Below are 12,347 nucleotides of genomic sequence, written 5' to 3'. Positions count from 1 at the left end.
CACGATCCTTTTGTTTTCCTGGCTGGGTCCTCAAAGCCACAATAGGCTGTCCCGCTTTATGTATGTCCTACTGGCCATCTGAGTGGATCTCAATAGTTAAATGACTAGGAAAAGAGAAAAAAATCTGGACGTGTCATGTGCGGGCTGCCTACGCTGTTGGCTATTGAGAAAGAGCTAGAAGACTGGCTGTGTGCAGGAACATCTGCACGATCGGTAATTGTGCATCCAGATGTTTGGCACCCTACAGAGCCAGAGTAGCTGCCAGTGGGATGAAGGATAGCCATGGCTAGAGGGGAGAGTTACATTTCTTCCTAAAGATTTTGTCCTTGAATTTTAGAGCAAAACCATACAGTAAATGTAGGGCGGGCAGACACCAGAGACGGGCATAGCTCCCCAAGGCTGAGCACAAGAGATTTCACTGCGGGCCATTGCGTTCCGTGCCCTAGGTGCCCTGGACAGCATTACCAAGTACTTCCAGATGTCCCTGGAGGCAGAGGAGAGGGTGAACGCCTCCACCACGGACCCCAACAGCACCGTGGAGCAGTCGGCGCTCACCCGGGACCGAGTCGAAGACTTGATGATGGATCGAGAAGCCCAGTTCCGGGAAAAGCAGGAGGAGCAGGCCCGCCTTCTGGATGAACTAGCGGGCAAACTACAAAGTCTGGACCTTTCAGCGGCTGCCGAGATGGTAAGGTTTGGGAGGGTTTGCCCCAAGGCTGTGGTGCAATAGGAAGAAAAAGCACCCTGTTTTGTCTGTGATCCTGTTCACTTTGCGAATGAACCAGCAGGAGTGAAACTGGTCTCTGGGCACCTATGGGTATCCCCCGTCAGGCCAGATTAAAACATCATCATCTTCCTCTCCAACTCCCGCCCCCCATTCCATCACAAAACTCCAGCTTCCAGAGGTTTCTCTGGGATACAGAGAATCAGGACTACTTTCCCCTGCCTTCGTAGGGGCTCAAATTTGAGCCCTTTAGACTGTGAACATTTCTTTTCTACGTAGTTCCAGTTCGAAGCACAATCTCCCTTCTCCCTTCTCCGTGGAGCAATTCAGGAGTCATTCCGGGAGGGAGTTGAAAAAATAAAAGAAGAATTTCTTCCCTGGGTATAAATCAGAATGTTCCTTTGTTCCAGTAACTTTACCAGGTGAAGATTAACCCTGAGACCAATGGCTAAAGTAGATTCATTTCCCAGAAGCTTTTAAAGAGTAACTCTGGAGCCAAATGAAATTGAGTAGTGAGTTTAATGAAACCCGGCGGAAGGCCAAAAAAAGCCAAACTCTGCCTGGTTTGTCCTCGTTTCCTTACTGTTTTTCAGGGAAGGACACCTACAGAGAATGGGGAGGGTGTTGTTTATAGACTAAGGCTTGCGCTCTCTTAGCTTAGGAACACGGGAACAGTAAAAGCAGGGGGCAGGTGGGCACAGAGAAGGCCGGGACAGTTCAGGCTCCTTAGGACTTTGTCTTTTGTGAAAGGCCCCCTCCCTCCCTGCCTTCTTGCCCATCTTGCTTTCTCTGCAGTTGGCAAAAACACGCTGTCCCTACTGTGTTGTGCCAAACGTAGTTGATGCCTACAGGGTTAGACATTATCCTGTCACACTTTAGAGCATGTACCGGGAATAGGGAGTAAGGCAGATCTCCTGTCATGGTTCACTAGAAACATGGCGGCCCAGAGCAGTGTGTCCACCGAGCTTTGTAGGGGACAAAGTCACTATATACAGGCATGAGATGACAGTTCCCTCAGTCTACTCTCCGTTCGGGACTGATTCCTTAGAAATGCCAATAAAAACCAGTCATCACAAATAATATCCACACACTAGAATGAAAGCAGAGAGGATGCCGAAGGATGTCTGCCTTGCAACAGAGGGCAGCAAAGCGGGGGGGGGGGGGGGGGTCCTACGAATGGGGGCCTCGTCCCTGTGATTGCTTTTCCTTCAGGCGAGCTCACTGGATGTATGGGATTGTCCTCTGCGATCTCCCTTTACAAGTTCCATACTGGCATTTCTTGGGTGGAAAGGTTTTTGTCCCTCTGTGTTTTTCAAGTACCTTTAGTTCTTGTTATGTGCATCTTTAGCGAGACCCAGGCTTTTTTTCTCATGCTTGTGGCTGAAATAAAACAGATCTCATGTATTGTCAAATTGTTTTTAGAAAGCATCCCTGAGGCCTCATGCTTCTCTTCCTAAGGCCCATGTTCTTCTAGAGCACACAGAATAAACTTTCTCTTCTGAAGCTTGTTAGGTACTATAAACCAGACACCAGAAAGACTGTTTAATAATTTGAGAGATACTGGGATTGTAACGATCACAAAATTACTAGTCTAAGGAGTGGACTATTCAAAAACTACTTTTTCTTTCTTAAAAAGAGTACCTTCCTTATTGGGAGCATTACCTGCTTTTCACTGCCTCTGTTCAGTATGAGGGGACAGCTCCCCAGTTTTCTCTCTGCTCGGCGTTTTCCATCATAGAGCAAACTTATCATGCATTTGTTTGCATGTGTGCGCCATAGCCAGCCCCCAATCTTTGGAAGTTTCTGGTAGATAAGGAAGAGGAGTCCAGGTAGGGAGAATGGTGGGCGGCTGCTTGTTTGTAGAAGTTAAATCTACCTTTTTTCCTACTGTTTTCTGTTTCCCTCTCACATCTGGAATGTTCTCCCACTTCCCTGCTCAAATCCCACCAGCCAGCTCATCCTTACCCAACAACTACAACACTCCGTGGTCTCTCCTTTGTGTGCTTTCCTTCCTAATTCAGCATGTGACCTCTTCCTGGGTGTTTCACGGGGGGTGAACCTGTCTTCCTCATTCGATCTGAAGGTACTGAAAGGCCAGATAAGGGGCCTTCTAGGTCACTCTGTGGACCAGAACAGTCGACCACGGTAGTAAGTCTAAAAAAGTTTCTCAATACTTTTTTTTTTTTTTTTTTATGTCTCTTGGTTTAGGATAAAGGGGAAGCATTCTTTGGCTCTCCTACCGGCAGATTTCAGCCTCACATCAGATAATGTTTGCACCCCACGCAGCGCCCAGATGGCATTCCAGTTCATTGGGGCAGGAGGCACTGGGGAAGCACTGTAAACTGTTTCCTTGGCAGTGAGTAGGGCAGCTTATTCCTAAGCTCTGCACTCCTCTCCCCCTGAACACCGTGTTCCCAAGCACCCTTGCTGAGGACCACCTACATGCTCTCTGGGGCCACCCAGGCCCTGCACAGCTGTGGTGAGCTGCAGACTCCCCCTCTGAAGGCCGGTGCTTGTTCCCCTGCTTGTTGCAGACCTGCGGGACGCCCCCAGGGGCCTCGTGTTCCGAGACGGAGTGTGGTGGCCCCAGCTGCAGAACGGACGAAGGCGAGAAGTGTGGGGGGCCCGGCTGTGGGGGCCTGGTCACGGTGGCACACGGAGCCTGGCAGAAAGCCATGGATTTTGACCAAGACGTCCTGAGCGCGCTGGCCGAGGTGGAGCAGCTCTCCAAGATGGTAATTCATTGGACAGCCTTGCTTTGTGGTATTGGCTCTCAGCGACGGGCTGGAGGAACTGGAAGGGAGAGATCGGTTCTCCATGGTCACATGTAAGGGGCATGGCAAGGACATGTCAGGTCTGAAAGTTCCGGTTTTTGTGAGGTCAGCAGAAGAAATACACAGGAAAGTTTTCTTCATAGAATATTTAAGAATTTGCTCTCTTCTTATGACAATGACTTGAGACCATTATGTCACTTATCATGTGTCCAGGTTATGAATATGCTGAGCTGTACTATAAAAAATTCATGCTGAGCAATGGAGCATTATTTCTTCTAAAGTGACTGTGTTAACATCCTGTTATATAGGCCACCAAACGTTTTGGAGGAATTAGAAACTATTAGAAAAGATGTTGAGCCTGATCTGTATGATAATTTGTGTAGCCATCTGTAGACGAGCACTTTCCTCTGTAGGGGGACACAGTAGAGTTGAAGAAACATTTGTTTCTAAAACCCATGGTTCCAAATGCATAGCTTTTCAGCGTCATTTTCTGGGCCATTTAGTACAAAGAGTGGTGTTCCCTGGGTCATTTATTTTTCATATTTAGGTCTCTGAAGCAAAACTGAGGGCCGATGAGGCCAAACAGAACGCTCAAGACGTTCTGCTGAAAACCAACGCCACCAAAGAAAAGGTGGACAAGAGCAATGAGGACCTGAGGAATCTGATCAAGCAAATCAGGAACTTTCTGACCCGTAAGGAGTTGTTTTCATTTGACTTGTAGCCATTTCTTCCTCTTGTGGAATATAAAAAATGTTTTAGAGTCTGTGTCTGAGAGGCCAGGATTCAAGTCTGCATTTTAGAGAAAATCAGTTTCTGGCTGGGAATAGAGTCACATTTCCAAAAAGAAAAAAAAAAAAAGCCCATGTGAAGAAATGTTGGCATTCCTTAAGCTTATGTGTATGTAAGTCCTCTTTTCTGGTGCTCTGCAGACACAGATGGGATACCACATAGGAAATCAAGTCAAACACACACTGTGGGAATGGGATTTGGAATCTGTTAGCGATTACACAGAATGTCATTAAATCCTTATAGTGGCTTATGTTGACGTTGCCTGCCAAGCTTTGTTATCCTGTTATTTGCAGGACATCATCCTTAACGGTTAGCTCTATCGTTTCATGTTCTGTAGAGAAAGAGAAAAACCTCTCGAGTTTGTGGTCCAGCTCTTAAGTGTTTCTGGTCCCAGCCTGAATGTTATCAGTAGAGGATGGTTTTGGCCTCAAGTTACACAAAACTTTCAACAGAGATGGACTTAATCAAAAATACTGTCTCACCTAGCAAGACGTTCTGGGGCTCATGAGTAGTAAGGTTATCTGCTTTGCTCTCGGGCCAGCTCCTCCTGGTTTACAAGGTGCCCAAAGTTTCACACTTCACACAAAGCCTCAATAATACCTAATGAAAGAACAGACCACCTGTTCCCCTGTTATATCTTTTTTAAAGGAAGGAAATCTTACCCAGAAGTCTGGAGCAGTCATCTCCATAAATCTCACCAGCCAGAAAAGCATCCCACCCCATGTGTAAATGTCAGATGGAACGGGATGACCCTACTTGGCAGACTGATCAGCGTTTTAACTCTGAGTTGCTAAGTTTACCTTCCCTTAGAGATGGGCGCCTGAACAAAATACTGTTTATTCTGTTCACAAAGAAAATGGGGAATATGAGCCAGTCATATTCCTATGGATCTTAGGAAATATCCTGTGGAAACCATCACTTGATCAATTATTTTCCTGCTTAAAGCCTTAGGGGTCCATTTTTGTATTAATAGTTGAAAAACAAAAATACCTTAAATCAATGACATGTTTGAAGGCTAACCTCTTGGGCATTTTTCTGACTTTTCACATTAGACATTTGAAATTCCTTGGCTTCTGTGATAATATGCTCTCAGATTCTTTTGCTTCTCTGCCTTTTCTCCCTTCCTGAAACTTCCAGAATTCAGATAAGTTATGTAAGGAGTATCAGCTCTTTACCTCTGCAATTACAGTAGTGTCCTAACTGTTCTCCCAACCTCGAGTAGAAGCTGGCAACAGTCGGGGCACCTCGATGGCTGTCAGTTAAGCCTCTGACTCCTGGCTTCGGCTCAGGTCATGGTATCAGGGTCATGGGACTGAGCCCCGTTGTCAGGCTCTGTGCTCAACGCAGTCTACTGAAGAGTCTTTCTCTCCCTCTGCCCCTCCCCCAGTTGCTACTCTTCTGTAACCTAAACCATTCGCTCTGCTTGACTTTGGTGGGACATGCTTGGCTCATCTCCATCACAGAGATACCCATCTCCTCCTTTTGAGTCCTACTATCCTTCAAAACCTGATCAGTTCCTCATCCTCCACAAAGCCCTCCCTGACTTTCCCAGGCTATACCAAATTCCTGAACTACTTTTTCTACATGTAACTACTCAACTAGACAATAAATTCCTAAACAGGAGGTGCCTAGGTCTTGGAGTCATCCGGAAGGCTGTGCACCAGGTGGGTGACCAGAAGGGACTGAGTTCGCCATCTGTGACTCTGACCTCTTCACGGGGACATCATTGCTTTTCACAGAGGATAGTGCAGATCTGGACAGCATTGAAGCAGTGGCTAATGAGGTACTGAAGATGGAGATGCCCAGCACCCCGCAGCAGTTACAGAACTTGACAGAAGATATTCGGGAGCGAGTTGAAAGCCTTTCTCAAGTCGAGGTCATTCTACAGCAAAGCGCTGCTGATGTTGCCAGAGCGGAGATGTTGCTGGAAGAAGCTAAGAGAGCCAGGTATCTGAAGATGTCCTGGCATTTGGGGGGCTTTTGTGTCTAGCAGGGAGTAAACAAGTCTTTAACCAGGGACATTTCAGAAGAGTGACCTGTATGCGTCTCTCTGGGTCATTCCAAGAGGGCTGTACTTTAAAAGAAAGGTTTTTTTTAAAATGTTCTGAGAGGAAGTAACTTTTTCATGTTCACATTGATGGTCTCCTCCTTTCACTCAGCAAAAGTGCAAGTGATGTTAAAGTCACCGCAGACATGGTGAAGGAAGCGCTGGAGGAAGCAGAAAAGGCCCAGATTGCAGCAGAGAAAGCCATTAAGCAGGCAGATGAAGACATCCAGGGAACCCAGAACCTGCTCACTTCGGTAAGGACAGTGCAGCCCTCACTGTGGGGGGTGAAAACGCTCACAGAAACTACCCGGAGAGGAAGCACATCTGACAGGTGAAAGCTGAAAATGAAAGGGCAGCTCTAATCTCAGTAAAGCCGAACGACACCCTTAGCATGGGTGCTAAAAACCTTGTTTGAGGGGGGAAAAAGGACCCTGAAGACAGTGGATCGTTAAGGCCCCTTTACTTTCATAGTCCATGTGTTTATCTCCTTTTCCTTCAAGGAATCACAAAGACTCTATTCAGTAGCAAGAAGGATGGTATTAATTTCAAAACTTAGTTATAGGCAACTCCTGCTGTTATAAAGCAGCCCAAAAGCAACCTACATCATGAACAACAATATTTCAAAATTTATGAGGTTGAGTGTTCACAGAATTTCATTGTAAGTTTTGAAAACCTCTGGAGAGCAATGAAGGTCAAAATGCTTCCAGTCCCCAATTCTAGAGGAACCTACTAGGGATCTTACAGCTGAACAATGTTTTGTTCAGAATGCATGGAAAATTTAATGTTTTTTTTTTTTTTTAAGTGAACTCTATGCCCAGTGTGTGGCTTGAATTCACAACCCCGAGATCAGGGTCACCTGCTCTACTGAGCAAGCCAGGCACCCCAAAAACTTACCGTAAGCAGAATACTCTTGACTCAGGGACTACTAGATATTAAAAGCATACATAAAGAATTTTTCACATGGATTTAGTACTTTATTCTAAAAGTCATGTCACTTAAAAGTAATGCAAATATAATTTTTGTTTTATAAAAATGGATGGGAAATAAAATGGACTCCTACGATCCCTACCCATCTTCTGAGAATATACTCTGAAATTAGATGCCATTAGTCTGCACTGTCACCCTTCCCAGGCCAAGAGTCCCTAATGTTTAAAATCTGAGAAGTGGTCTTTCACCCTGCTTTTCTTACCACTGGTTGACACAAACCTGTCTTCCCCTATTCTACTCTGCTCAATAACATGAGGAACAAGAGTTCCTCCCCCACTTTTCTTTCTTAAATTTTGAGTATATCCATAAGGGCCCTTCTTGTTCAGGTGTGGAAAAATTATATTTTCCCACCAGACTATGAAGTTCTAACCCTTTGATTATTCTGATTTTTCTATTTCTAGGGTCTTGTAAATTTCTCATGTGCTGTTAACATTTTAATGAACTTACTCTATTTAGGTAACTTTATAAAAATTACTAAGTTCTGGGGCACCTCGGTGGCACAGTCAGATTAAGCCTCCGACTCTTGGTTTCAGCTCAGGTTGTGTGAGATCGACCTCCGAGTCGTGCTCCATGCTCAGCTCAGAGGTCTGTTTGAGATGCTCTCTCCCTCTTCCTTTGCCCTTCCCCCTGCTTTGCAGACACATGCTCTTTAAAGTAAATAAATCTTTTTTAAAAAATTACTAAGTTTTGAGAAGTAAAATAGAAAATATAGGGTTTAATGGAACTACAGGTGGGATATCTGGCTTGACAGTACAAGTGAACGATGACAGTTTTTCTTTCAGGGACCCTGGGGGACAAGAAGCGTTTTAGGTTAAGAAGCAAAAAGAACCTCTAAACTATGCTTTTAATGAAAGCTTGTCAAACAGAATCATTTATAATTAAAACTATACAGCTTATCATCTAAGAATCAGAACTACTAAGAATATTTTTCTATGTTAATTAATGGGTGAACTTTAAGGTTAACAATCATTTGGTTTGAAATACTTACAAATTTTGCCATGTCTGTATTATGACATTATTATTCAGACTTAATTCTATGAATAGACCAATGCTTGAAGATAATGTAAAAAAAAAAAAACCCAAGGTGCTCAGTGAAACTGGTGCTTCTGTCATGGGTCAGACTGCTTAACTTGAGCTAGCTTTTAAAAATCAATGTTCACTGATTATTCTTTGAAAAGAGATCATAGGTGGATCTTCGCCAATTACTCGGATATTTTTTCACTAAAATTACTTTGAGTATTTATGGGTCCCAGCCATCACCTTCCCAGGCGACATGCCGTCTCACAGTCCTAGAGTGACTTTTTCAAGTTTTCAAGAACATCCCTGGTCTACCTTTGGTAATTAGCTGAGAACACGCAACTTCTCGGGTGGTTTCTGAAGACCCATAACCTCCACTAGAGTTTCACATTGCGAGTCGACAGGAAAAACAAAAGGTGACTTGGGAGTTATCATTTTCCCACCCACATGAATTTGGAAATTTCTGTGGAAATCCTTCCTCTCACATCTGCTTATTTGTGACCATTGTTTAGCCAAAGCTTCCAGGTGTCCTTAAAATGCTTTCTCAACACATCAAGCTGTCTGGGGGTGGTTCGGTAAGAAGTTTACATGAATTTCCAGCCAAGATCATCAGAATTACAAGAAGAATAAAGTTGGGCACTTTATGTAAGCTTTCTTGAAATTCTGTTTTCCTTTTAGTAATTTTTTTTCTTTGGGTCCAGGGCAAGAGAGCATAAGCAGCCTTTAATCTTCCTCTAAACTTGTATCCCTAGCACGTCCGACCACTTGTTAAATTAATGGCCGGCTGACCTTATACTTCCAGATTGAGTCTGAAACCGCTGCTTCTGAGGAGACCTTGCTCAACGCCTCCCAGCGCATCAGTGAGCTAGAGAGGAACGTGGAAGAGCTGAAGCGGAAGGCGGCCCAGAACTCGGGGGAGGCAGAATACATTGAAAAAGTAGTGTACACTGTGAAACAAAGTGCAGATGATGTTAAAAAGGTGAGGAAAGCTTTGTAACTTCATAGCTGTGTTCATAAAGGAGCAATGAATCTCCTTATTGCCTTCCTTGGAATCAGTAAGGGACATGGACCCAACGGTTATTCATCAGAAATATCCCCAGTGACTTGTTTTGAAATAGCAGTCATTAGAGACCCAGATGGAAAAGAGTGGGAGTGGATACGAAAGTGTCCAAGAAGTGTGACCTAAGCCCTCATATCCACACTTGGATAAGGACACAGAAAAATGAAATTAACTTAGGGGCGGAAGTCTTAAAATGAGCACATGGAGCTTATACTTTGGTAATTCAAGTAGGAAGGCCTTTCTGGCATATGGTCCTTACTTGGCCATTTGAGAAATCTTGAAAAGCAGGGTAGAAAATGCTTAATGAGTCCGTCACAGAACCACTAGCAGGGAACTAAATCTCACTTTTTCCACTCGCATTCATGCTTCTCATTGGAAGGTACTATACATTGCAGAGAAAATCTCATACAACCCAAATTTTTCATTAGAAGCCAAGTAATCATTAAAACACACATTCAGCGGGCAAATGTTTATCTCCAAAGAAACCTCTTTACACTTTTGAGGGGAATGTGCCAACTGTTAAATGAATAACGGGGAGTACAAACTGCTATTTAGTCAAGATTTTTCCTTGAGGTTAACATAGCGTTTCGGCATTATAGAAGGGAGACCTCCTCCCACCTCCAGTTTGGGAAGAGAACAAAGCAGGATGCAAAGTACACTACCCTGTCCTTCTTTTCTATCACGTTTGTACTTTCTCGCGGTGCTGAGAGCATTCGTCTCCCCAAGTAGTCTTTTTACATAGCATTTCCCCCAAAAACGTAGCATTTGATTACACTAAGATGAACAAGACCCCCGACACTGAAGTAGGTCCCTTTATCAACGGCTCTTGTGAACAGTGCTTCTCTGAAGCATCACCTGCAGGTCAAACCCACACCATTTCTCATCTCCCCTCCCTTCCCTCAGTCTCTGCATACCCCACACTAGTCACAATCCAGATGGTCCTCCTATCAGCTCTTCAGATGGGCCTTTTCTGATATCTAACACTGGATCACAGCAAACCTGCTTAGAGGAAACCTACTTCTTTACTGCCATGTAATTGTCTTCCGACATCGCCAGAGAAAAGTGCTGATAGGAGAAAGAAGGCCTGGAGACCTGCTCTAACTCTGAAGTGTCTTTCAGATCCTTCATTTAAAACAAAAAACAAAAAAACAAAAAAACCCCTCCTATGTCAGTACTGTAATTCCACTGTTTCAGAATATTTAATTATTTACAGCAAATAGCTTAACTTAATGCCTGAGGACCCTTCCAAGCTTGCCACAAGGACACTCTTAATGTCAGAGATTACATGTATCCCCGCTCTCTCATTGAACTGCAGACTCTAGATGGCGAAGTGGATGAAAAGTACAAGAAGGTGGAAAAATTAATTGCCAAAAAAACCGAAGAATCCGCGGATGCCAGAAGGAAAGCTGAAATGCTACAAAATGAAGCAAAAACACTTCTGGCTCAAGCCAACAGCAAGCTCCAGCTCCTGAAAGGTGGGTCTCAGGCTCGTGCTTTCATAAAGTATTTTAACATTAAGACCTCCACAGAGTTTATTTAAAAGGTTGAAAATCTGTTCACTTTGTCTTGGAGCAGCAGATGGAGATCATTCTAGTATAATTGGCTCAGACTACTTCTTTTTATCTCCCACAGATTTAGAAAGAAAATACGAGGACAATCAAAAATATTTAGAAGATAAAGCTCAAGAATTAGTAAGATTAGAAGGAGAGGTCCGTTCGCTCCTCAAGGATATAAGCCAGAAGGTTGCCGTTTATAGCACCTGCTTGTAACAGAGGAGGAAAGGCTCGAAGGTGGCCAAGGAAGCCAAAGGAGAAGAGCTCCATTTAAAAAACTGACTTCATGATCTTCAAAATACAACTCATTACCTATTTAATATTTTTAATCACCACATTTTATACGGAGTTAAAAATAAAATACAGTCCTTTTGTATAAATATATATTTGGGATAATTCTTAAATTTTACTGAAGCAAGGATATTTTCCTTGAAGCAAGGATATTTTCAATGTAAAATGGTTTTTATAAACAAACTGCCTTCACAGGACCTGATTTCTATTTTGTCTGTAAACAATCTATCATGTTTGCTAAGTCAATATCCACCACACATCTGCCCCCAAATCACCTCCCAGTGGGGAGGCGGGGGGTGGGGGGGGTAGGTGAAGGATATAGCCTGAGGTCCTCCCTGCCCTTCACCATTTCAGTGGCTACTCAGTGGCTCCAATCTCTAAATTCCTCTAAGGATTCCCTGCTCTGGGAAAGAGAACAAAAAGCAATTTTTAGAAAATCAGGAGGGTAAACTGTGGCTTTTAAGTGTGAACAATCCTGGCCTTATTCTAGGTGGTGAGGGGGAAGGCTGAAATGAAATCCAGTCAGAGTTCAGGAACATTGCTCCGGCCAACTGAGCAGTGCCAATCAAAGTACAAAATGATACTGTGACTTCCCAGTATTTATACTGGCTTTATTAGATTTCACAAACTAGAGATTCTCTGCTATGGTCCGTACGAGAGGCATAAACAATCACAGAAAAATCACTTATTCCATGGGATAAAGAAAACAGTTGTATTCCAACTGCCAAACCCATGTCAACCTCAGAGCGGAGCTGGAGAACAGGCCAAGTCCTCAGTGGTCTTTTTCAGAAATTTTTAGAGTGAGACCAGTTCTGGGTAGCACTGAACCACCATCCACATGAACAACACAGCCACATGTGAAGCTCAGCCTGAACCAAACTTAGTAAACAGATATAATTTAAACAATAAGGCAACCTTCCTGTCCTTCAAGGCAATTATTTGTCATTTTTATTTAGGCAGAAATCCTACTACCTAGCAAAGTGGTTTTATCTCATTATCTACTACAGCAACTAATTTTTTCCCTTAATTTTAAGTATTTTATTTAAAATTGAAGTCTTTTCTACTACTCATTCCTCTCTAGCTAAACAACTAAAGATGTTACTTC

The 12,347-nt window shown here is 43.7% G+C and overlaps 1 protein-coding gene across 1 annotated transcript in view; it reads left to right on the top strand.

The window, feature by feature from the left end:
* Window positions 1-11,335, top strand: part of LAMB1 (laminin subunit beta 1) — a 67,081-nt gene extending 55,746 nt beyond the window's left edge. The window contains 8 exon segments of the mRNA XM_046020877.1: window positions 447-688; window positions 3,259-3,459; window positions 4,046-4,190; window positions 6,027-6,234; window positions 6,447-6,588; window positions 9,141-9,317; window positions 10,714-10,873; window positions 11,031-11,335. Of these exon segments, the coding sequence (XP_045876833.1) occupies window positions 447-688; window positions 3,259-3,459; window positions 4,046-4,190; window positions 6,027-6,234; window positions 6,447-6,588; window positions 9,141-9,317; window positions 10,714-10,873; window positions 11,031-11,167 (1,412 nt within the window). The 3' untranslated portion in view covers window positions 11,168-11,335.
* Window positions 11,336-12,347: the final 1,012 nt, after the last annotated feature.

The sequence above is a fragment of the Meles meles genome, chromosome 10 (assembly GCF_922984935.1).
Source record: "Meles meles chromosome 10, mMelMel3.1 paternal haplotype, whole genome shotgun sequence".
NCBI lineage: Eukaryota > Metazoa > Chordata > Mammalia > Carnivora > Mustelidae > Meles > Meles meles.
Note: the sequence above shows the minus strand (reverse complement) of the source record. Positions and strands in the feature narration are given on the sequence as shown.